The sequence below is a fragment of the Sciurus vulgaris genome, assembly GCF_902686455.1.
Source record: "Sciurus vulgaris genome assembly, chromosome: 4".
Classification (NCBI taxonomy): Eukaryota; Metazoa; Chordata; class Mammalia; order Rodentia; family Sciuridae; genus Sciurus; species Sciurus vulgaris.
The window spans coordinates 175,110,033-175,135,911 of NC_136464.1; the positions used below are offsets into that span (position 1 = coordinate 175,110,033).

At 40.7% G+C, this 25,879-nt stretch overlaps 1 protein-coding gene across 15 annotated transcripts in view; it reads right to left on the minus strand.

Annotated features, from left to right (window-relative positions):
• The window catches only part of DOCK9 (dedicator of cytokinesis 9), a 276,566-nt gene that overhangs the window by 38,421 nt on the left and 212,266 nt on the right, over window positions 1-25,879 (minus strand). For 6 of the 15 annotated variants that reach the window (XM_079136871.1, XM_079136882.1, XM_079136878.1 and 3 more), the window contains exons 36-39: window positions 24,370-24,436; window positions 22,774-22,821; window positions 20,064-20,200; window positions 12,424-12,539 (exon numbers count right to left, since the gene is read on the minus strand). In XM_079136871.1, the coding sequence (XP_078992997.1) occupies window positions 12,424-12,539; window positions 20,064-20,200; window positions 22,774-22,821; window positions 24,370-24,436 (368 nt within the window). Of the gene's footprint in view, window positions 1-12,423; window positions 12,540-19,470; window positions 19,515-20,063; window positions 20,201-22,773; window positions 22,822-24,369; window positions 24,437-25,879 lie in introns of those variants that run through there. The other 9 variants (XM_079136881.1, XM_079136877.1, XM_079136874.1 and 6 more) reach the window with 4 other exon arrangements.

The following is a 25,879-nucleotide window of genomic DNA, read 5'->3' on the forward strand; positions in this document are numbered from 1 at the left end:
GTATACACACACACACAACACACACAGAGGATTATTCTAGTCTTGGGGAGCTGCTTATGTGTTGTGTCATATGTAAATACAATTTTCCCTAGGAGCCATAGTTTGGAAGTATTTCTTTTCAAAATGCAATTACTTTCCAAATTATGAGTGGATTAAAGTTTTCGTGAACCTGGAAGGAAGCTTTCCTTTTTCTCAGTAGTCTTTGTTTGTAGCTTGGCCCCCTCCCCCCAAAAATAGGCCAAGACCCAGAGTGTCTCCAGGTTCTTACTACTTCAATTAAATTTCTCCTCTACCCTCTCTCTCACATTTTCAGGTTTCAGTCCTCCTGGCCTCTTATCTCAAGAATGGTAAGAATGAAATGGAAAATGTATTTATATTAAGATGCAAATAATCCCTCATATAAAGGGGATTATTATATGAGGTCACCCTCATATAAAGGGGTAAAGAATTTATCTTCTCCGGCTTACCAGCTACCTTCGTTCATTTTCCACTTATGTTCTGCCCTTTTTGTCAGTAGCTCTGTTGATTTTTCATTCATTTGAAAGTAATATACTCTAAATGCAAATAAATCTTTGAACATTTGGAAAGGTCCACAGGGGGAAAACAGAAAAATGAAAGTCCCCATTAACTTCTCAACTCAGAAATTATCACAGACACCAATGTAGTGTATCTCATTTTGACTCTTACCGAGGATGGGAAATTTCTATTTAGGAAATTAAATGATACAACAAGTCAACAGAAAGTCAAGACTTATTTCTAGTAATAAAGTGGAGGCTAATTCTCCTGGAATCGTCTGGTGGTTTCAGGTTTGACTTTTGTAACACACTGCCTTATGGTGCTTAACCTAGGAAATGGCCTTTCCAGGGAATAAATGTTCAACATCAGTAATTTCTAAAGATTCAGGAACACAGAGAAAAACTTAAGTCTTGGGTGTCAAAATGAGGTAAGTGTAACAAAGTTAATTTAGACAGCCAAGTCTTTTCAGGCATAGGGTGTTATTGCTATTTAGACACTGATTTTAAAATAACCTGTAAGAAATTCAGTTTGGAGAAGCGCTGTCTCAGCTGCGGAGGTTCCACAGTCGCTGCGAAGACCTAAGCCTAGTCCACCTTTGCAGGTCAAGCCAGGTGGTTGCACCTAGGCCGCTGACAACCCAGCAAGACTCCAGGTATTCAAGTGTGCCTCACTCTTACTTCCTACTGCTCCTTATGCTTCTGTATTAGCTCTCACTGTGCAGGAACCAAGAAAAGGTGCTAAATGGAATTGCTAAAAATACATTTTCATATTAAATCTGTGAACACACTGACAATATTGTAAAACACTTAAAGGTCTGCATTAGTTTGTATTATGTTAATAACAGACATTCTAAGACAGCCATAGAAGAATTATATTTTTCTGCATATGACATCAGTTTACAAAATACACCCTTTTAGGATTAAATGAGCTTACCTATGTGTAAGTGCCCTGTACTGTACCCTGCACTTGATAAGTGCTTGGTAATTTTCTTCTTTTCTCTTACCAGAGATCAATCAAACACTGATATTCACTCATCTCAGCTTCTCTCTCTCATACACACATACATCCCTGGCTTGGTGAAGAACAAGGTCTTTGGACAGACCAGCTGTGTAGTGTTCTCAGGCAAACATCCTGACCTGTCTCAGCTTTGATTTCTCCACTGTAGAGTTGGGGATAATGAGATCTACTAGGCAGGGCTGTTGTGAAGATGATGCCTGAGGTGTAGAAGGCATTCAACATACAGCAGGAGCTAATATAGTAATAACAACCAGCATTCAGGACTTAAATCTTTTTAAACATTTAATCTTATTAAGAAATTGATTTCTGAGGCTGGGATTGTAGCTCAGCGGTAGAGCACTTGCCTAGTATGTGTGATGCACTGAGTTTGATTCTCAGTACCATATATTAATAAATAAATAAAATAAAGATCCATTGACAACTAAATACGTATTTAAGAGGAGATCAGAAGATGGCGGCCTAGAGGGTGGCTGCATTACGTGTTGCTCCAGAACTCAGGATTCAAGAGAGGAGATATTGAGACGCTTGGGACCAACTCAAAGTAGCCGGGTGACTCTCACCCCCTGGGGGGGCATCCCGGATGGGACGGGGGTCCCGGAACGCAGGAAACTTTGTGAAGTAGAACTGCCGGCGAGACGCCCCTCCCCCCGCTGGAGCGCCATAGAGGAGGCCGCTCGGCACAGCGCTGGGACTCGGAGCAGCCACTGGGGCTCCGGCGGCTGCCCGGGGGAGGAGAGGCGGGGAGAACTGTGTGGACTCAGGACACCGGGGCCTGCCCTGAGGAGGAGGAGAGGAGCGTGGCCACTTGGATTCGGAGAGACTGCGCCAGAGCTGCAGGCGGTTGCCAGAGGAGAAGCCGCGCGGCGAGCTGTTTGGAATCAGAACGACGCTTCTGAACCCCGGGGCCTGCCCTGAGGACGAGGAGGAAGAGGAGCAGCCGCTTGGATTCGGGCGACTATACGGGAACTACAGGCGGTTGCCAGAGAAGGGGCTGCGTGGCGAGCTGTTTGGACCCTGACCACTTCTGAACCCCGGGGCCTGCCCGGAGGAGTAGGAGAAGGAGGAGAAGGAGCGCGGCGGGTCCTTTGGACTCGCAGTGACTGCATTAGCGCTCCAGGCGGCTGCTCAGAGGAGAAGGCGAGTGGTGAGTTCTTTGGTCTTAAAGTGACAGCTCCTGAACACAGGGGGGCTGCCTGGAGGAGAAGCGTGGTGGGACGCTTGGTCTTGAGGGACCACACCAGAGCTCCGGGCGGTGGCCCAGAGGACCCGTGCAGCGGGTCACGTGGATTCAGAGCCACTCAGAGGGACTGCTCCTGAACACCCGGGGGGTTATCTGGAGAAGGAGGAGGAACGGGCAGGGTCACTTCGACTCGGAGTGATTGATTGCCCCGGGCTACGGGTGGTTGGTGGGAGGAGGAGGCACGAAGTGAGTTTCTTGGACTCCTAGTGCCCGCACCGGCATACTGGGCAGCTGTCTGGAGGAAGAGGCCTGTGGCGGGTCTCTGGGACTCAGAGCGATTGTTCGGGGCCACAGGTGGCTGCTCAGAGGAGGGGCCACGCAGCCAGGCGATTAGGTGCAGAACAGGGTCCCAGGATCTAGGAGGCTTCTGGGTGGAAGAGCCGCACAGAGACAGGCTTAGGGCGGAGCGAAGGTTCCAGGCCTATGGGCAAATTCTCTGAGGAGGGGCAGCCTAAGGAGATTCATCTGCGAAGGGTGAGGCTCCCAGGCCCAGGAGGTAGGGCCGGGCCCCTGGAAACTTTGCAGAGGAAGGCAGCCCAGCCCAGGCAGTAGATGTAAATTGAGGGGAACCTCTAGGAGGAAACTGACCAGCGAGACCTCCCCACCGGGTGAGTCTTCCCTGCTGGGTGAGGTTTCCCACAAGGACGGTAAAACCAGAGGCTCAGGCCCAAACAGGCCTTGCCTCAGCCCACAGCCTAGGTCCCCTTTGGATGACCATTGGTCAACAAGTGGAGGCACCTCTGCCCACTAGCAGGGAATATACCCCACCTGAAGGCCACCACTCCTAGAGAGGCAGCTTCCTTGTGGAGCACCGCATTATCAACCTCCTCCAAGACTTCAGCCTACTGAAGGCTAACAGGGGATATATATAGAAACCTTCAGGGTCATTGTAAATCAACAGAGGAAATCTGCAATATCTCAGCGGTCCACTGATATCTGAACAACATGAGAAAACAAGGAAAGAAAATGCTGCAAACAAATCTAGATGTTACATCAATAAAACCCAATGACAGCATGGCAGAAGAAATGACAGAAAAGGAGTTCAGAATGTACATAATTAAAATGATCAGAGAAGCAAACGAGGAGATGAAAGAGCAAATGCAAGCATTGAATGATGAGATGAAAGAGCAAATGCAAGCATTGATTGATCGCACCAATCGACAGTTAAAAGAGCAAATACAGGAAGCAAAAGATCATTTCAATAAAGAGTTAGAGATATTGAAAAAAAACCAAACAGAAATCCTTGACATGAAGGAAACAATAAACCAAATTAAGAACTCCATAGAAAGCATATCCAATAGGATAGAACACCTGGAAGACAGAACCTCAGACATGGAAGACAAAATATTTAACCTTGAAAACAAAGCTGAACAAACAGAGAAGATGGTAAGAAATCATGAACAGAATCTACAAGAACTATGGGATATCATGAAAAGGCCAAATTTAAGAATTATTGGGATTGAGGAAGGCCTAGAGAAACAAGCCAAAGGAATGAACAACCTATTCAATGAAATAATATCAGAAAATTTCCCAAATCTGAAGAATGAAATGGAAAATCAAGTTCAAGAGGCTTACAGGACTCCAAATACACAAAATTACAACAGACCCACACCAAGGCACATTATAATGAAAATACCTAACATACAAAATAAAGACAGAATTTTAAAGGCTGTGAGAGAAAAGAACCAAATTACATTCAGGGGGAAACCAATACGCATATCAGCAGATTTTTCAATCCAGACCCTAAAAGCTAGAAGGTCCTGGAACAACATTTTTCAAGCCCTGAAAGAAAATGGATGCCAACCAAGAATCTTATACCCAGCAAAACTTACCTTCAAATTTGACGATGAAATAAAATCCTTCCATGATAAACAAAAGCTAAAAGAATTTACAAAAAGAAAGCCAGCATTACAGAACATTCTCAACAAAATATTCCATGAGGAAGAGATGAAAAACAAAGAAGCAAATCAGCAAAGGGAGGAATTATCCTAAAGGAATTGTCAAATAAAGGAGGAAACAAGTTGTGTCAAACAAATAAATAAACAAAATTTTAAAAATGAACCAAATGACCGGGAAACCAAATCATTTCTCTATAATAACCCTGAACGTTAATGGCCTGAATTCATCAATCAAAAGACATAGACTGGCAGACTGGATTAAAAAGAAAGATCCAACAATATGTTGCCTGCAAGAGACTCACCTCACAGAAAAAGATACCCATAGATTAAAGGTGAAAGGATGGGGAAAAACATACCATGCACATGGACTCAGCAAAAAAGCTGGAGTATCCATCCTCATTTCCGATAATGTGGACTTCAAGCCAAAGTTAGTCAGAAGGGATAAAGAAGGTTATTTCATACTGCTTAAGGGAAGCATAAATCAGCAAGATATAACAATCATAAACATCTATGCCCCAAACAGTGGCTCATCTATGTATGTCAAACAAATCCTTCTCAATTTCAGAAACCAAATAGACCACAACACAATAATACTAGGTGATTTTAACACGCCGCTCTCACCACTGGACAGATCTTCCAGACAAAAATTGAGCAAAGAAACCATAGATCTCAACAACACAATCAATAATTTAGACTTAACGGACATTTATAGAATATTCCATCCAACCAAGAGTGAATACACTTTCTTCTCAGCAGCACATGGATCCTTCTCTAAAATAGACCATATATTATGCCACAAAGCTAATGTTAGCAAATACAAGAAGATAGAGACACTAGCATGTATTCTATCAGATCATAATGGATTGAAGTTAGAAATAAATGAAAGAGTAAAACACAGAAACTATTCCAACATCTGGAGGTTAAACAATATGCTATTATATGATGAATGGATAACAGAAGATATTAAGAAGGAAATTAAAAAATTCTTAGAGGTAAATGAGAACAAAGAAACATCATATCAAAACCTCTGGGACACTATGAAAGCAGTACTTAGAGGGAAATTTATTTCATGGAGCGCATTTAATAAAAGAAGTAAAACTCAACAAATAAACAACCTAACACTACAGCTCAAAGCCTTAGAAAAAGAAGAACAGAACAGCACCAAAAGTAGTAGAAGACAGGAAATTGTTAAACTCAGAGCTGAAATCAATGAAATTGAAACAAAAGAAACAATACAAAAAATTGACAAAATAAATAGTTGGTTCTTCGAAAAAATAAACAAAATTGATAAACCTTTAGCCACACTAACAAAGAGAAGACGAGAGAAAACCCAAATCACTAAAATTCGGAATGAACAAGGAAATATCACTACAGACAGGATGGAAATACAAAACATAATTAGAAGCTATTTTGAAAATCTATACTCCAACAAAATAGAAAATTTCGAAGACATCAACAGGTTTCTAGAGACATATGAATTGCCTAAACTGAATGAGGAGGACATAAACAATTTAAATAGACCAATTTCAAGTACTGAAATAGAAGAAGTCATCAAAAGCCTACCAACAAAGAAAAGTCCGGGACCAGATGGGTTCTCAGCCGAGTTCTACAAAACCTTTAAGGAAGAGCTCATTCCAATACTTCTCAAAGTATTCCATAAAATAGAAGAGGAGGGAACCCTCCCAAACTCATTCTATGAAGCCAATATCACACTGATACCTAAACCAGACAGAGACTCATCAAGGAAAGAAAATTTCAGACCAATATCCTTAATGAACATCGACGCAAAAATTCTCAACAAAATTTTAGCAAATCGCATACAAAAACATATTAAAAAGATAGTGCACCATGATCAAGTGGGTTTCATCCCAGGGATGCAAGGTTGGTTCAACATCAGGAAATCAATAAACGTAATTCACCATATTAATAGACTTAAAGTCAAGAATCACATGATTATTTCAATAGACGCAGAAAAAGCATTTGATAAAATACAGCACCCCTTCATGCTCAAAACACTAGAACAAATAGGGATAGTGGGAACATTCCTTAATATTGTAAAGGCCATTTATGCTAAGCTCATGGCTAATATCATTCTAAATGGTGAAAAGCTGAAAGCATTCCCCCTAAAAACTGGAACAAGGCAGGGATGCCCTCTTTCACCACTTCTATTCAACATCGTTCTTGAGACTCTGGCCAGAGCAATTAGACAAACCAAAGAAATTAAAGGGATACGAATTGGAAAAGAAGAACTCAAACTATCCCTGTTCGCTGATGACATGATTATATATTTAGAGGAACCTGGAAATTCCACCAGAAAACTCTTAGAACTCATAAGTGATTTCAGTAAAGTAGCAGGTTACAAGATCAATGCCCATAAATCCAACGCATTTTTATACATAAGTGATGAATCTTCAGAAAGAGAAATTAGGAAAACTACCCCATTCACAATAGCCTCGAAAAAAATAAAATACTTGGGAATCAATCTCACAAAAGAGGTGAAAGACCTCTACAATGAGAACTATACAACACTAAAGAAAGAAATTAAAGAACACCTTAGAAGATGGAAAGATCTTCCATGTTCTTGGATAGGAAGAATTAATATTGTCAAAATGGCCATACTACCTAAAGTGCTATACAAATTCAATGCAATTCCAATTAAAATCCCAATGACGTACCTTACAGAAATAGAGCAGGCAATTATGAAATTCATCTGGAAGAATAAGAAACCCAGAATAGCTAAAGCAATCCTTAGCAGGAAGAGTGAAACAGGGGGTATTGCAATACCAGATCTTCAACTCTACTACAAAGCAATAGTAACAAAAACGGCATGGTATTGGTACCAAAATAGAAAGGTAGATCAATGGTACAGAATAGAGGACACGGACACAAACCCAAATAAATACAATTTTCTCATACTAGACAAAGGGGCCAAAAATATGCAATGGAGAAAAGATAGCCTCTTCAACAAATGGTGCTGGGAGAATTGGAAATCCATATGCAACAGAATGAAACTAAACCCATATCTCTCACCATGCACGAAACTAAACTCAAAATGGATTAAGGACCTCGGAATCAGACCAGAGACCCTGCAGATTATAGAAGAAAAAGTAGGTCCAAATCTTCATCTTGTTGGTCTAGGACCAGACTTCCTTAACAGGACTCCCATAGCACAAGAAATAAAAGCTAGAATCAACCACTGGGATAGATTCAAACTAAAAAGCTTTCTCTCAGCAAAGGAAACTATCAGCAATGCGAAGAAAGAGCCTACAGAGTGGGAGAATATCTTTGCCAATCATACTTCAGATAGAGCACTAATCTCCAGAATCTATAAAGAACTCAAAAAACTCTACTCCAAGAATTCAAACAGTCCAGTCAACAAATGGGCTAAGGAAATGAATAGACACTTCACAGAAGAAGATCTACAAGCAATCAACAAACATATGGAAAAATGTTCAACATCTCTAGTAATAAGAGAAATGCAAATCAAAACCACCCTAAGGTTCCATCTCACCCCAATTAGAATGGCGATTATCAAGAATACGAGCAACAACAGGTGTTGGCGAGGATGTGGGGAGAAAGGTACACTCATACACTGCTGGTGGGGCTGCAAATTAGTGCAGCCGCTATGGAAAGCAGTGTGGAGATTCCTTAGAAAACTTGGAATGGAACCACCATTTGACCCAGCTATCCCACTCCTTGGCCTATACCCAAAGGACTTAAAATCTGCATACTACAGAAATACAGCCACATCAATGTTCATAGCTGCTCAATTCACAATAGCCAGACTGTGGAACCAACCTAGATGCCCTTCAATTGATGAGTGGATAAAGAAACTGTGGTATATATATACTATGGAATATTACTCAGCCATAAAGAATGATAAAATTATGACATTTGCAGGCAAATGGATGAAATTGGAGAATATCATGCTAAGTGAGATAAGCCAATCTCAAAAAGCCAAAGGACGAATGATATCGCTAATAAGTGGAGGTTGACACATAATGGGGGGGAGGGAAGGGTTAGAGTTAGGGTTAGGGAGGGGGACAAGTATAGAGGAAGGAACTACTGTATAGAGGGTAAAGAGGGGTGGGAGGGGTGGGGGGAAGGGAAAAAAAATAACAGAATGAATCAAACAACATTGCTCTATGTAAATTTATGATTACACAAATGGTATGCCTTTACGCCATGTACAAACAGAGAAACAACATGTATCCCATTTGTTTACAATAAAAAAAAAAAAAAATACGTATTTAAAAAATAAATTAAAAAAAAGAAATTGATTTCTGGGTTGTCTTTGGCAGTTCCTTAAATGTGGTCAATTAAGAGAGTCACTATGATAGGGCTCCATCTGTAGAAGATGATTTGCTGGCACAAAATTATGTCAGTCAATTCAATGTTAAAATATGTTAAGTTTCTCCTCAAAAGACTAGGCATGGACCCACCAATGACTCAGCTATACCACTTCTTGGTATTTATCCTGTAGAATTAAATTCATCTTCCTAACATGCATACCTATATTTATAGGTATTTAAATAGCAATAGCCAAACTGTGGAGTCCATCAACAGATGAATGGATAAAGAAAATGGGTATATAGTCACAATGGAGTTTTATTCAGTCATAAAGAAAAATGAAATGATGTCACTGGCAGAAAAATGAGAGGCATTTGAGACCATTACATAAGCAAAGTAGTCAAACTCAGAACAATAAGGGTCCTGTGTTTTTGCTCATGTGCAGAAGTTACAGAGGAAAAAGGAAAACACAGGTGGAAGTGGGTCTCCTAAAACTCAAAGGGAGATCACTGGAGGGAAAGGATCAGGGGACGAAAGGTGGGGAGGGAGGGGGAAGTGCCAGGAGTTATCAATATTGGCCAAATTATAGTTTTATTGTGTGCATGCACACTATATGCTTGCATATGTAACAACAAATTCCATGATTATGTACAACTCTAACGCACCAATTACATGTGGAAAAAAATCTGTTAAGGTTTGGATATGAGATGTCCCTCAGAAGCTTCTGTGTTAATGCAACAGGGAAATGATTTGATTATGAGATCTCTAATCTAAGCAAGGAATTAATCCATTTGATGGATTAATATTTGAAAGGACTATTGTGCTGGGTGGTAACTGGGCAGGAGGGGTGTAGCTGGGGTAGTGGGTCACTGGGGGTGTGCCCTTGGGATTGTATCTTGCCTCCTGGGCTCCTCCCTTTCTCTCTGCTTCCCAGTTGCCATGAACTGAGCAGTTTCCCTCTGCCAGGACTTCCTCCTCTGTGAGTCTGCCTCACCTCAGGCCCAGAGCAACGGAGTCTGCGACCATGGACTGAACCACTGAAACCATGAGCCAAACTAAACTTTCCCTCCTCTAAGTTGTTCTTGTGAGGTCTTTTGGTCACAGTGATGATAAATCTAACACAAGAGCTTTCTAAGATGCTACAATGTGTGTCTCAGCTGAGCAAAAAAATGCCAGGAAGATCCCAGTGGCTGCTGCATGTGGGCCTCACCTTCCTTTGAGTCTGAGCTAGATGAGATCAAGAGCCAGCAATGTCACAGGCGGCACCAGACACTTGCTCATCTTCCCATCTTGATGGGCGTGCTGACTTCACACAGCAAACGCCTTTACACACAGGCACACAGATGCTGGCGGAGATCACCTCAGTTCTACATCTTAGCCTTCCCTGAGTCTCTCAGGAATCAGGCCATCACCATAAGACAGGCAGGAGTGAAGCCAGGTGAGACCAGCGCTTACCGCCCAGCTAGAGCAACCTCTTGGGCTCCTGCTGTGCTCTGGCCCCAGGAGGGAAGTTTTGTAGACTTCTCATTAAAACTGAAACCTTTGGTAAAGTGCTTGCCTTGGGAGCACAAGGCCCTGGGGTCGATCCCCAGCACCCGCTCCCCCCAAAAATAAAATAAAACCTCAACCTTATGAAGTAGGTACAATTGTCAATGTTTTGGCTAAAGAAATCAGGACTGAGATATCAGATAGACCCAGACCCAGGCCGAAAAGCTGGTGAGTGGTAGAGATGGGACGGTGTCTCTGTATCTATGCTCCAGTCAGCTGGACCTGGTACGTAGCAGTGATGTGGACGGCCCTTTCGAGGGTCATCTCACTCAAATTCACAACTGCCCTGTGAGGTGGATACTATTTTGCAATCTTACAGATGAGAAATTTTAAGTCTAGAGACAGCAACTATTTTTCCCAAAGACTGTATAGTCAGACAACAAGTGTCCTGACCAGCTTTCATCAGAAACTGTAAGATGCCATTTTTTCCTTGAGAGTCAGAACCTACCTGGTGACCAGACATTTGGAGATCTGGGAACCCTGGCAAATACCTTTCTAAATATTAAGCAAGCCACAGAAAGGCAGTCCATCGGGAAACTGTCGCCACGGCCACGGGTGCCATCCGCAATGCACTTGTGCCACCTTGCCCCGCCCGCCTGTGTGCCGCTCCACGTTGGCCTGACCTCTGGGGTTTCCTGCTCGGTGCAGGGTGGGTCGGGCAGGGTGCACCGACACAGGTGCATGGTTGAACATTCACAGCAGAACCTCCACTGCCTATGTGCTAAGAATTTAAAATCAAAACACCCAAAGAAAATAGAAAGAGGGTCCAACACCTCTTCGGTGGTTCTAGTATGGTGGTGGTCCTCAAGCTGTAGGGTTCGGGTCTCATGCCCAGAGTTCCTGACACTGCAGGTCTGGGCTGGGGCCTGAGGATTTACATTTCCAACTACTTCTTGGGGGCTCAAGTTGCTGCCACCCGGAGGCCACGCTCTGAGAGTGGCTACAGCAGAGGTCCTGGGTAAGAAGACGCTGCCCCCCTTCCCATCCCACAGTGGTCTTCTGTTCATCTCCCGACTGGGTTCCCAGTAAGGACATTTCAAGGGGAGCATGAGTGGCAGGGCTGCTAAGAAGAATAAAGGTATATGATAATGAAGGGAATGTCAAAAAACGAGAGTATTTTTACTCTTCTTAGTGAAGAAATGTGCTCTATAAGTAGAAAAGAGAAGTAAAGCATAACAAAGAATGACTTTGGTTATATTTCCCAAATGCCCTTGCAATGAATATACTGGTTTGGTATTCATAGAATATTAACACTAACTCGACTTCCTCTTTCTGTCCTGGAAATGGAAGTAATCATTTAGAAAGAATGGGAAGTGTTAGGTTCCTAAATACAAAAGAGTGGTTGAAGAGTTCATCTCCAACCACTTGAATATTATTTGCTAAAACTTAAAAACATGACAAAAAAAAAAAAAAAAAAAGAAGACATCTTTTATTTCCTATTCCTGGAATACTTTTATCATTTAATTTAGTGACTGATAAAATATTTTCAAAAGATGGATGAGTTTATATTAATTGCTGCTCTCTATAAACATCTGATTTTAATTGCTATAACACTTGAATATATTTGAAGACACGCAAGGTAGAAATGCCTGATTAGATTCCATATTTATCACCCTGAGGGGCTACAAAAGCCCTGTTTCTTCATGTGAATGCTTGCTTCTGGCCAAGAATGAACTGTTTCACCATTTCCAAACATATGGCACACGAGGACCAGGTAAGCGTTATTCCATGTCAGGGAATTCAAGCCATCTACCATGGGACACTTTCATTAAAGGTACTTAAGGATTAGAAGGCTGCCTTACAGTGGCAAAAGCTTAAGTGAAAATACAAGACTATAAGTTTGGCTGGTTGAGCTTAGCAAGCTGAACGAATATAACACTAGAACTCTGATCTGAAATGCTGCTTGACACTAACCTTAAATGCCAGCGTGAAGAGAGAGAGCGTGTCCAGAGCTGTAAGGCAAACCTCAGTAGCAATGTTGGCCTCCAGCAGCGACTGATGGAGAACATCTGCATCCGAGTGGCCGTAGCCTGCATGAATCACAACACAGGATTACTGCCCAGTGTCCAGACAGCAAGGCTGGCAGGAGGGCAGCCGCAGCCAACTTTTGATTATTTACAGAATGCTCCCCTGCAGGTATTATTAATACCCCTTTAGGGAATATTAGTAATGTTTCTATTTAATTACAAGTCTTTTTTGACTCTGGAAGGGCAACGACATTTATTGTTTGCTTGCTATGTGCCAGGCACGTGTCAAGGAACTTAACATATATTATCTCATTTAATCCTCCAACAGCTCTATGAAGTAAGTACATTATTACATCCTTTTTGCAGATAAGGAAATAGAGGCATAGAAAGGCTAAACAACTCGTCTAAAGTGAAGCAGGTAGTAAAGAGTGGAGGCAGGATTTGCACCAAGACAGAGGATGAGGTTTCCCAAACTTCCTGTACAGACGGAGGCAGCAGCACAGGAGAGAGTTAAGAAAATGAGCCTGAGATCAGGCTGCCGGTCACTGAACCCAGCTCCACCATTCACTAGCTGCTTGGCCTTGGGCAAGTTATTTGACCTCTTTATACTTCAGTTTTCTCACATTTACCTCAACAGGTCGTGGTAAGGATTAAACTTGTTAATATCTTTGCTCTTAAAATAGTGCCTGGTACATCGTGAGGGCTACAAAGTGTTATGTCAGTAACATCAAGGTCTGTATTAGCTAGAATCATGCATGATAATCAAGAGTTGACTGCACAGAAAACTGTTTTCTACTTGCTTTAATAAAAAGCATAAAAGCCAATGACTGAAAGAAATGTTTAAGAAAGGAAAGGCCTTGAAGAATTTGTCATGTAAATTTAGCTTAATCATATATAAACACAAAGTGAAATCTTGTATAGTGGCTGCAAAATCAATTTAGTACTGATATAAATGCAGTTTGACATACAATTTGAGATATTAAATTATGAAATGGTGTGCATTAGCAGAAATACATACAGGGATGCAAAGATGTTACAGTATTGATCTAGATTATAAAGAAAGATGGCAATATAATAAAACACAATGTAATGTCTTCTTCCAAGGAGTGAAAATAAATCCATGCTTATTAATTGGCAATTTTCTTAATACTCCAGAGAGGAGGGCATTTTGTATATATAGATCAGGAAATGAGGTACAGAAAACCTAGGGCATGTCCTTGAGACCAGTAATGGGGATAAAACAACCCACACTCGGAATTCCTTATCCAGGTCACCGTATCATAGTACGTATTAGGAGGAAACAAAAGTAACATGATGTCATTTTGACCTAAATAAAGGTTAGAAATTATAGAATGATTTTTAAAAGCCTACAAAAAGGATTTTTTTAAAGCCACAGATGCATTTTTTATAATATATAAGAGGACTGTGACAACTGGTGCCTCTCGTGATGAGGAAAGGTAACACATTTGGCAACTTGCCAATTCTGTTTCTTTTTCTTTTTTCTTTTTGGGCATGAAATCTTCCAGAGAAAAGATGAATGGATATTGGGGGTATGAATATTAACTGTACTGCCTTTATATAAACCAAGGCAATAGTTCATTCAGGAAGTTTTTTTGGTAAGATAGACACAATGAAAGAGGAAAACGTACAGATTGATGGCTATTTTTAAAGTGATAATTAACCATGGTAAGAGGGGACCAAAACAAAATAAAAAACACACCACCTGTTGTTAGACCAACCACAATTTCACAAAGATCAAAGGAACACTTTATGGAGGGCTGCTATTTACCCCAAATGAGTTTTAGTCTGGGTTTATTTTTAACAAGGAACTTGCTTTAATGACTGTTTAAATTTATTTCTTTCTCTGCATAGAACTGTCTTTTTCTTTTTCTAAGCAATCTGTTGGTTAGGTGTATCCAGATGACCATTATAAATGAGATGGCCTACACACTAAGGAATTTTCCTGCCTTTGGCTGAAAGCCTAGGAACAATTTAAAAATTAGAATTTGACAATGTGCTGGTTTTGCTTTGTTTTGTTTTGTTTTTTGGTAGTACAGGGATTGAACCCAGAGGGGCACTCTACAACTGAGCTACATCCCTGGCCCTGTAATTTTTTTTTTAGAGACAGAGTCTCAGAAGCTGTCCAGGCTAGCTTCAAACTTGAATCCTCATGCCTCAGCCTCCCTAGTCTGACCAGTGACAATGTGCTGTTTTAAAAAATATATGTAACCAATATGCCATGCTAATTAAGCAATTATGTAATTATGTATACATATATGGAAATGTAATGACAAAATTTCTCTAAGCTATCACAACACCCATAAGCCAAAATACCATTTATGGAGCATCTTTTAGAATAAGAGATTCATATAGGAATCTGTTGGTCTTATATGACTCTGTCTGAGTCATACAGGAATCTAAAAGAACTAGTCCCTTTAGCTACAACATTGTCAAGTTGGAATTTCCTTAAACTGTTTCATCTAAAAAATCAGGATTCCTAAGCTAGCACTGTTTTTAAAAGTCAAAAATAAATGGCAGCATGGACTATCTCAATCGTTGAGACTGAGGACAGCATGCCTCAAGGTCCAGCTTAAAGCTATACACGAAGGAAGACTTTCAACAGTTGCTGTGTTATAAACCAACACAGTAAAATGAAATTGAATTAGGAAATCCAGGAACGTGGTCTTGAGAGACAGAAATTTCTTAAATCAAGGGTGAGCAACTTTTTGAAAGCAGATTCTGGACAGGGAAATAAGGAGTGTGGTGTGAAGGATACTAATTTCCACTAGGTGGCAGTAGTGCCTTGGAGCACTGTTCAGAGTCCCTCCACCCTGGCTGGTCAGAGCAGAAGGGCGGGACTTCTCTGCAGACATCTTTGACCTCCTGAGTCTTTAGGATTCACTGCTTAAGTTTACCCAATATTTATTGTTGTCACTGATAAAAGACTTACTCTAAAATCTCAAAAATATTTTAAATAGGGGTCCAAAATGAGATTTTTACCCCCTTTTGTTATCTGCTATGCTTAGCTTTAATTAACCTTATTCTACCTTCTAAATTTATCTTACCCAAATAGACCAACTTCCTAATGGTGACTACATTTATCAACTTTTCCTTGCTCCTCACCATCATGACATCAGAGGTGATGTGAGCAGGGCAGAAGCCCATTCCATAGTCACAGGCCTACTGTGATAGTGAGAGGATGTTTGGGATAGCAGACTAAAGTCAGATCCTGAGTCCCACACAATGTGCTTCCCTCTTGATAGCTGCCTTTCCTTTGGGAAATCAAAATTCTTATTTTTATATTATTTTTCTCTAGACCAAAATATAAATCCTAAAAAATAATAAGTTTTATGAGAAAACAAAATTACTAAATGATGAGAAATCTTGCTAAGAGAATTCCCCAAATGTAGATCTACTCTCTTAGATATATTAATTCATGGCACATGGCTTTACTCCATGTAAACACATTTATGCCAAATATCAAACTGATCAACTTCAACAAATCCATTATTCACCTCCCTCCCATGTTTATTGTGAAGGTCTTCTTCACAGATAGGCAAGGAGTAGAATATAGAATAAGGAATGATACTCCAAAGCAAAAATTATGTGATTTGCTTTCTGCCCTGATTCATACACGAGAAAACAAATATGCTCAGAATGGTCTGCATCCAGGAGTTTGTAGTTTAGAAGTAGGTTCATGCCATCAGCTTCTTCTCTGCAGAACCCTGCACCTAAAGCTCAGCTGTGTCTAAAATGCTACTAGCACGAATATAGACCTAATACTTGTAAGAACAGTTGGTTTAGACATACTACACTTTTCAGTTTAAAGTACCCTTTAAGGATATTAAGATGACTGATTTTAAACAAGCACTGTATCAGACTCTCTCAATTCTGAGATACCCATTAATTGCAAGAAGTATCAATTAATGATATACAAACATACTAGATGTAATATTAAGATACAGCCCAATTTCAGAAATGGTACAAAATGTGCAAAAAATGCACCTCAGAATCAAGAAATGTGGCTTCACAAACAAACATTTAATTTGCTTTCTCATGTATATACGTTAAAAGCATCTGAGTACACTTTACCCAATTTTAAAGATGGAGTATGTGCACTTAAAAACTTTGGAAAGATTAATTTTAATTCAGAGATGCATATATTCTCTGTATTTTTCATATTAATCCACATCTAAATTTATCTTATTTATAGTAATTATCACTATTCATTTTCTTACTGTGCTTCACAGATATCATAGAATTTCAGAGCTAAATAAGGCCTCGGAAACCATGTTGTCTCACTCCTCATACCATGCTCATGTGACCAGGACAATGTTCCAGCAGGGCCTCATCCCCCTTTCCATAACCCCGGTTTCAAGTGCCCGCTCCAGCTTCGCAGGTGGCTCAGCACACACCACTCACGGGCAGTTCAGTTAGAATGCTTTCCCAGACTGGTCTGAAATCAGATTCTGTGAAATTTAACTCAGTGATCTTAAATTGCCCTTTGTACTGTGTTACATGAAATACAAGTTTTCTTTAAATGTCCCTACCTCTTAGTTGGCTTTCCCTCCTACCCCACCAGCATGAAAAATGAATTATCATGCAAATGAATTTAATAGAGTTCTAGAACAATATATAACAAAGTAAATGCAAAGTGTTATTTTTTGTCTTTTGTTTTTTTTTTTGGTAAATACATCACTTATTTATAAACCTTTTCACCTAGTTTTCCCTTCCTTTGGGGGTTTACATGTTTTACGGGTAGCTATAACTCTCAATTTGTTCTTTGATACAAATCTCTTCTATTGCCAAACAATGAGTGCAAGTTACACTAAAATAGGTCAATAGTTAATTAGTTAATAGTTCATATACCTGGGCAGTGACCCAAACAACAAATCTCTTCTTTAAGAGTGGTTTTCCAAATAGTTAAGACTATTCAGCCATGATTAGCCATGATTGCTATTTTCATGATTTCCCACCCAAGTTAAAAAGTAAATTTAAGTCCCTGCCAGAGTTACGTGGGCAATACATAGGGTGTCTTCCCTGGTCCTACTCTTGATGGGTGCTGGGGACGGCCAGGGATGCTGTAGATGGCCAAACCACAGATGACTGAGTTTCTCACAGGCTTCTGCTGCTCCCTGCTGGTCTAACTGAGGTCTGACAAAACATTTCCTACTTGGACACAGAGAACGTGAATGGTGCAAATGTACAGGGACTCTTGCTGTTTTTAGTCATTTTAGACTCTGGGATATCCTGGCAGGTCGCTCACATATTGGATCTGTGTCATATGGTTGGTCCAACAGAAGGTATTGTATTTATTGGTAAGTAGGATTTTTAAAAAGATATCTCCACAAATTTCCCATAGGACACATAGGCACAGATGTAAACAGAAAGTATGAACATCTCCCTAGGCATGTTCACGACTGTACACATGCATACATGTTACAGTATACGCTCCCTTCTCTGGGGCTGTGGCTGAGTTGACCATTCAGAGCTCAAAGAGCTATTGGAGGGAAAGGCTGAGGTCACTCAGCACATACATACTCAGAATTAGAGACGGAAGGAAGACAAGTCCTGGGAGTAGACGCAATCCTGAGGAGGCATGGGACCAGCTCAGGGTGAGAAGGAACTGTGAACACTCAGACACAGGCTGCAAGAGTCAGGCAAACTGTTCCCTGCCAAAGCGGGAGAAATGTGACTGATGACAGGGTGCACTGAAAACTGAAGAAAGCGGAACGAGACAGAAGGGAGCGAGCAGGGGAGCCGGTGTTCTCCCTGGGAGGCAGGGAGAGAGAATAGAAGTCGACCGTGCTAACGACACGGCTCCTGCAGCAGCACGATGCCAGCTGTCTCTCCCCCAATTCAAGTTACCACCACAGATCCATTTGCAGCAGAAGGAGCTTCTGCACAGTGAAGTGGATTAAGGCCACTTCTTCATATGTTGATCATTAATTTAATTTTTGCTTATTTTCTGTGTTTCACAAACAATTATCTTTGGGAGTAGGTCCTTGATCTGCTTTTCATTTTTAAAAAAATGCTTTGAAATTAAAGCATTTATTTCAACTGATAGTGAATTAGTCTCTGTGTTATATAAATTATCTGGTCAAAGGGAGTCTAGCAGGTCAAGCATATCACCAGGGACTGAATTGCTATTTCTAAACAGGAAATGAAAGTTACAAATAAAAAACTATATTTGTTTCAACCCCTTGTCCAAAGTTTAAAAGTCAAATATTGTAGCCTTAAGTGTGTCACTAAATGTGCAGCTAAGTGTAGAACTTAGAACTAGCATTTTAAGGCTCTCAATTCAGTGTGTGGCAGACGGACACAGTATTGATTGAAATGCAGTCTAGAATTTTACAAAGAAAGACTATACCTACTACATTTAATTTTGTTGGTGTGGAAGTATAAGGAGTTGCTGGATTTCCATTCCTCACCTGTCTTACTTTGAACTATTATCAATACTAGATAATGAGAACATTGCCTTTACTCTCAGTGTGTATTAGAGAGAGGTATGAAAATCACAGTGAATGGAAATTTATGATTAGAAATGATGGAAAAATATTAATAATCATGTAATTAAAGACAGTACTTAGAATGAGAACAAATAAATACAAACAGTCCAGGTAAAACAGAACAGCTAGGTCATGCTTGGAGAAGAAATGGAACGATTTCAAGAACACAACACGAACAGAAATGGGACTTTTTATAGATGGTCATATTAATTTTTTTCATGTGCTGGGTGGTTTGATATCTCAGGTTTTCTGCTTTGAGGAAACCCTTAAGTAGATGAAACACTGAAATTTCGAGAAACAGCACATGATGCAATGTCCCCTCTGATGACTGATAAAAGTAAATTTAAAATATGCTCCCATGTTTTGGCAGAATCTCTATGGTGAAGTTAGAAAAGCCCCAAAGTTAGGAAGGCAAGATGAACAAAAGGTCTTGGTTTGCAAGTGAAGCGGCCTCATAAGCAGACTTCAACCTGATTAAATCTTACCATTGTCTACAGAAATTCCAAGCACACTTGATATCTTTCTCACACTGAAAACACAGAAAAAGTCACTTTGTTATTGGACGCTTTTTCACACCCTCACAAATCGATTCACGGGCTTTCTGTTTTCACCGCAGTGTAAGGATTAACACACATTCAGAGCCGGAATGTCAGAATGTGGATGCTTCATCAATTACACGCACCAGATCAGGAGGGCAAAAGTAGCCTGCCCCAGATGTTCTCAGGAGGTATGGGGGAAATTAACGATAAGCCGACTACAGGCAATGAATCCAACGATCCTGTTTAAAGTACTGGGAATATTAGGCTATTGAGCCTACCACAGTTTGCTTTGGGGATGGGGCACAGGGTCTAATGCTTTTAGGACTGGTGCTGTAGCTGATTGTGCTCCACATTTTGTCACTCCCCAGGGCTGAGGACTGTCCTCCAATGAAGGGAACTGTGCCATGAGCTCTTCATCCGACTTGCTTTGAGCTGGAAGAAAAATCAAGTTGGTGATGTGGTACGGTGTGGCTGGGGATCGCCCCTCTGAGATGGCAGAGAGATGGCTGGCTGTTACGATGGTATGTCATGGGACTTACTGTGGTTAAAAGTGACAGAGTTATCCAGGCTGCCCAGCTGCTGCAATCTGGCATGCATCATTCCTGTTCTGTTACGGGAAACAGGCAATGTCTGAGATTTTCGATCATGAACTATGGGTCCCAACCCCTCCTGGTTCCTGCAACATGAGTGAAATGGGATAGAAGCAAAAGTTAGATGTGTTACACTGCAGCGAGAGGGGAGCATTAGTGAAGCAGGACACGGCACGGAGGGGACGAGCCACGCACTGAGTGCAGATGAGCAGCCACAGACACACGGGCGGCAGCTCTTACGAGTTCACAGCAAAGCCCCTGATGACAAAGAAGCAAAAATCAAGCCAAAGCAGAGACCTTCTCATTTTTAGGAAGTACTATAGAGACACACTTTAAAAAGTGAGCACACTCCAACGTGGTTCTAAAGGTCAGCGTTCTGACAACTGTCAAGACACTGTGAACCTTCAGGGATGACGTTATGAAAGAGCAAAAAAATCCTTTGGTTTCTAATTTCAAAAATGCACTGGAAGAAACAGAGAACATACATGCAATGGGAGGGTTATATGAGGCAGTTTTAACACCTTTATTCTTACCCAAGCAGGAAGGAGAAGAGCCACACACTTTGTTAAACTTGTCAGCAGTCAAGTAGAGAAAACAGAAAAGTGATCTGGGTTAGCAAACAGCTGACGTCCTACAGTGTACCATCACCAGAGCAGACGGAAATGAGACCTGTTCCCCCATCCTGGAGCCAACAGTGCCCCTCACTGTGTTACTGTGTGTAGGAGAACAGGGACATGCATGGACTATCATCGACGGCATGCTGCTGAGTGATTTCCAAGTGACAGGAAAAGGCACAATGTTCATACAACTGGACTACCGGGGATGGCAAACACTGACAATGTTCACATTATGGTTCAGGATCTGTACTGCATGCAGCAGAGACCATGGCAATTTTCCATAAAGCAGGACCTATCTTTCCACAGTGCATGGAACAAAGTAGCAACATCTCCACTCCTGTCTTCCTCTGATTGGCTATTGTTAAAGCAGTCCATATCATATGCAAATATATACAGGGGCTTATGAAGTCAGAAGATTTTCTTTAAAAAAGTTAAATTTATGTCCACTGGAAAAAATTAGCCTTTTTGTAAAACCCAATTCTAAAATATTTTGTCAGGACAGAAATCTTCAGCTTTCCCTATTCGCCATTTTAAGCTCAGAGGCATTTTATTCTACTTGATGGAACATGCTCCAAATGCCATCTTGTGACGTAAGTGACAATATCTGCAAAGAGGGTGTGAAGCTCACCCAGCACAGTACTTTTCTGTTATAAAATACACTCCTTGCCCATATTCATGGGACAAAGTAAAAGAGAATAAAAGTCAAGGTAAGAAATGATATTGGTATAGAGGCACCTTGTATATACTTGCATTTTGTACTCAAAAAATCAAATATAAAAATTACTGTTGTGAATAAAAAATAAAAGTTTAGATTAAAGTACTTTAAATGCTACATTTCAATTAAAAATAGAAAACATCTATAGGAAGAAAGCATAAAATAGTCTAAATTTGCTTCTTTTTAAAAGAAAACACATGCTTTTATTTCTTAACATACAACATGATTCTAAAAATTTCTCAAGCATCCCCAAATGAGGACAATGCTAATATAAAAAGCAAATCTTCACACTCCAATAGAAAGTCTATTAATCTGTTCTAGTTCATTGCTATAAAATAGAATTAGGATAAACAGATCTTCATTATGACTAAACTTTAAAGCTTTTCTTAAAACAGAAATGTCGACGTACTTAATAATTACAATGTTAAAAACAATAGAAAAACGTGCTGGGTAGAATAAGATCCCACCTGCACGAACAGAAAGGCTCGCCACACAGACACTGAACAGGGCAGAGTCAGAGCCTGAGAGGACAAGACGTGCAACGGGAATCGCTGTGAGGTACACGTGGGCAACAGCCTCCAGCTCTCCAGGAGCCCAGGATGTGGCGCCCAGGGCAGTGGGGAGCTGGGACACTCAACAGGGTTCCAGTCAGATACAACCCAGGCACTAACTGATGAGTCAGAGTAAGAGCAGGAAAAGCTCCATTTAGAGGAGACTTGTGGAAGTCCACACAATTTGAGACAGGCTAAAAAAATTCTTTCATTGAGAAAGGAGAGGGCTGGGGTTGTGGCTCAGGGGTAGACACTTGCCTACATGGATGAGGCACTAGGTTGATCCTCAGCACCACATATAAATAAGTAAAATAAAGGTCCATTGACAACTAAAATATATATACATAAAGAAAGGAGAGTGGTCAGATGAGAAATTGAGTTGGGAGAAAGAACAGCAAAAATGACCTTTGAATGTGAAACAGGAAGAGAAATCACTGAGAAAAGAAACTATATGAAGAATGGGAGAAAAGTAAGAGAAGGAGATATAACAGAGGATGAGGGAGAATTTGGAATGAAGTGTAGAAGTTAGCAGTAGGCCACGAAAGAGAATCTTTCCAAGAGAGGAGCATGAGACAAAACGAGACAGAAGGAAGGCAGGAACACCAACGAAAGATGCTACCAGATTCTACGGTGGCAATCCAAGGCCTGCCAACTGTCTCCATGGCTGTTTATGTGAATCCCACCTGCCAATCACCACAGACGACCACTCCCACACATTCAGATCCAAGTACTGTAGAAAGTGACATGACATTTCAAACTAGAATGCCCCACAGTACCTGGCTATGTAGCGCTTCCCCATGTACTGGAACTGGTGCAAGCAGACCCTGCAGAGGGGATGAAAAATTATCAGGAACATGAAGAAAAGATTATTTTCAATATAATATTTTATTTAAGACCATTAATAACAAATATATTATGTCTACTACTAATCCCTTCCTTTCTGGTTTTTAGGAATCTCTGGAAGGTCCCTTTAAACCCAGAGAAATCATTAAACTATAAGGGGAGCCCACAGTTTAATAATTAGTACTGTGGTGGCTGGTGGAGCACCACAGAATGAAGGCCAAGGACCATGGGACCTTCCACCCTCTTGGGGCTGGCAGATTTACTCCAAGGCAGCTTGCCTTAGGGTATGCTGGAGGGGCTGGGGTTGGGGCTCAGTGCTGGAGCACTTGCTTAGCACCTGTGAAGCACTGGGTTTGGCTCTCGGCACCACATTTAAAAAAATAAACAAATAAAATAAAGGTACTGTGTCCATCTATAACAAAAAATATTTTTTTAAAAAAGAGTATTTTGGACACCCCAAACACTGAGTTGCTTGTCCATCCTCATTCACGTCTATATAAGGAACTCTGTTTTGGCTCAAGTGTATGGAGTAATAATACCTTACAGACATCAAGTATGTAATTTTTACATTTTAATTTCATTTTAATGTACCTACAACACTTGACTCTTTAAAAACCCATGCAATAAGAGATTAAGACAACAAATCCTTTGGAGCTGATTCTTCACCACATGACAACTCCCCTGTTTCACTCCGCAGAGGGAGCAGTCATGAGACTATGAAGCAGTCTCTGCTAGTGGGTCAAGCCCACGGCCTTTTACTTCTGAACACTGGGTTTCCGCTTGAGTTCACGCAAATATGTCTGGCAGCATAATATGATCCGAACTAATGGACATTAAGAGTTATGATTTATCCAATTATTTTGGGTAGTAGAACTTCAGGGTTTTTTTAAACTGCAGATATTTATGTGTTTGACTTTGGAATGCTGCCTGAGATGCTGCCAGATCACCGAATATACTCTCTGTATAAATTTTTCAAAAAAAAAATCTGAATTTGAAAAATTATCTGCCCCTCGCAGTTTTGGAAGGCATTACGGAATAGTGTTTCTAAAAAGAAAGAGCTTAAGAGATATCAGAAACTCATACTAAAGAGATAAAATGAGACAATATAGTTACTAGATTCAACTTACAAAAGCAGCATCTGCCCAATTCAGTGAGTAAAATTATTTTATTTAAGTGACTTATAAACATAAATAGTTACCTTTTATCTACAATGACCACATATCTGCAATAATTTAAAGTTGACCACTGTTTACTAGCTCCTAATTTCTGAAACGGGTGCTGGGGTCAGTCCAGGAGAAAGAGCTTAAGGAATAAGAGAGTAAGTGACATAAAATACATTCCTGGCTCAACTCCACAGAGTTCTTCGGACCTCTTGTCTGGGAAGGGTTATGAGGTGAGGTTTGAGGGTACACAGCTGAGGTGGATGAGGTGGGACACTTGTCTAGCATGTGCAAGGCCCTGGGTTTGATCCCAGCAGCACAGGGGTGAGGTGGAATTATGAGGCAATAAGTAAAGGCAAAATTACTCACTCAGATATTGTAAAAAAATCCATAAGTTCAGATGTCGAAGCCTTGTTCCAATATGTAAACAAAGCATCTAGAAAATAAATATTTATTTGGTCAGAATTACCATACATCTCATTTACATTACGGAGAATCACCTACTGTGATATGGAAAGAGACCCCAGATTGTAGGTCTCCAAACCTTTCCTGTGCCCCAAGTCCTAGATAATCAAAGAACAAAAAAATAGTGGTTAACATACACAACAGCCTTAATGTAATTTATTTATCTTTTTATTGAAAGCAAATTAATAGTATTTATTAAAGTAATAGAAACAGAGTTTCTGCAGTGGGAGGGGTCCCAAGAGGGGTTACCCCAAGTTTATTCAATTTAAAAAAGTAATGCTTAAACACCTGAACTTGAATCTTATCATACATCATCTGGTACTATATTACAGTACAATGCTTATTTAAATTATACATACTGTGCTCTTAAATAGACAAGAATATTCAAAAATACAAGTAGGCATACAATTCAAAGTTAGGCTCTCATTATTTCCTACTACATAAACTTTCTACATGATTCACATACTATTTTGTCCTTGAGTTTTAACTGAACAGTACAGCTTCAATCTACCTCAAACTTTTCCAAGATGCACAATATTCCTCCTTGTGGATGCACCGTAACTGGGTTAACCAGTTCCCTTATTGATAGACATTTACTGGTCCTTTCCTGACATTTTCTACTATAATTATGCCTTAATGAATGTGACACTTTGCATACACATCCAACTACATCTTATAAGAAAAATTCTTAGAAGTAAAATAGTTCATCATATGGTCTATATTTTTAAATGTATGTATGGTCCCTTACCAGTCTAGTATGCACAAAGGTGCTATCACTTCGTAGTTAAGCATTTTTGCACCAATAAATTTTATAAAGTTGAAAAATAGATGAAGAGATTTCCATCTTTGGAGCCTGAAATGAGTGGACAAATGGCTGCCAACAGGCCGATGGCTGCATGGCCACAGACTTCGCACTTATCAGAAGCAGTGACTCAGGGAAGACATGGGGTATGTAGCAAGAACTTGTGCCAGGTACTGTGCTAAGTGTTGTCCTAATTCCACATATATCATGTCCTCTAATCATCACTGTCCTCCCAGGCAGAAGAGCAATCCCATTTATAGATGCACCTGAAGAGGTAAGGAGATTCTGGCAGGACCCCACAGGCACCTGAAGCTGCCCCTAGATGCACCAGACACGTAGCCAGCAGCACACTGTCACTCCTCCCTGTGGACTCTGGCTAGTGAGACTTACAGCTCCAAAAGGAGGGAGCAGGCACAAGAAGACAAAAAGTAGCCACGTGTGGTGACGCACACCTGTAATCCCAGTGGCTCAAGAGGCTGAGGCAGGAGGATCATGAGTTCAAAGCCAGAATCAAAAACAGTGAGGCACTTAGCAACCAGTGAGACCCTGCCTCTAAATAAAATACAAAATAGGCCTGGGGATGTGGCTCAGTGGCAGAGTGCCTCTGAGTTC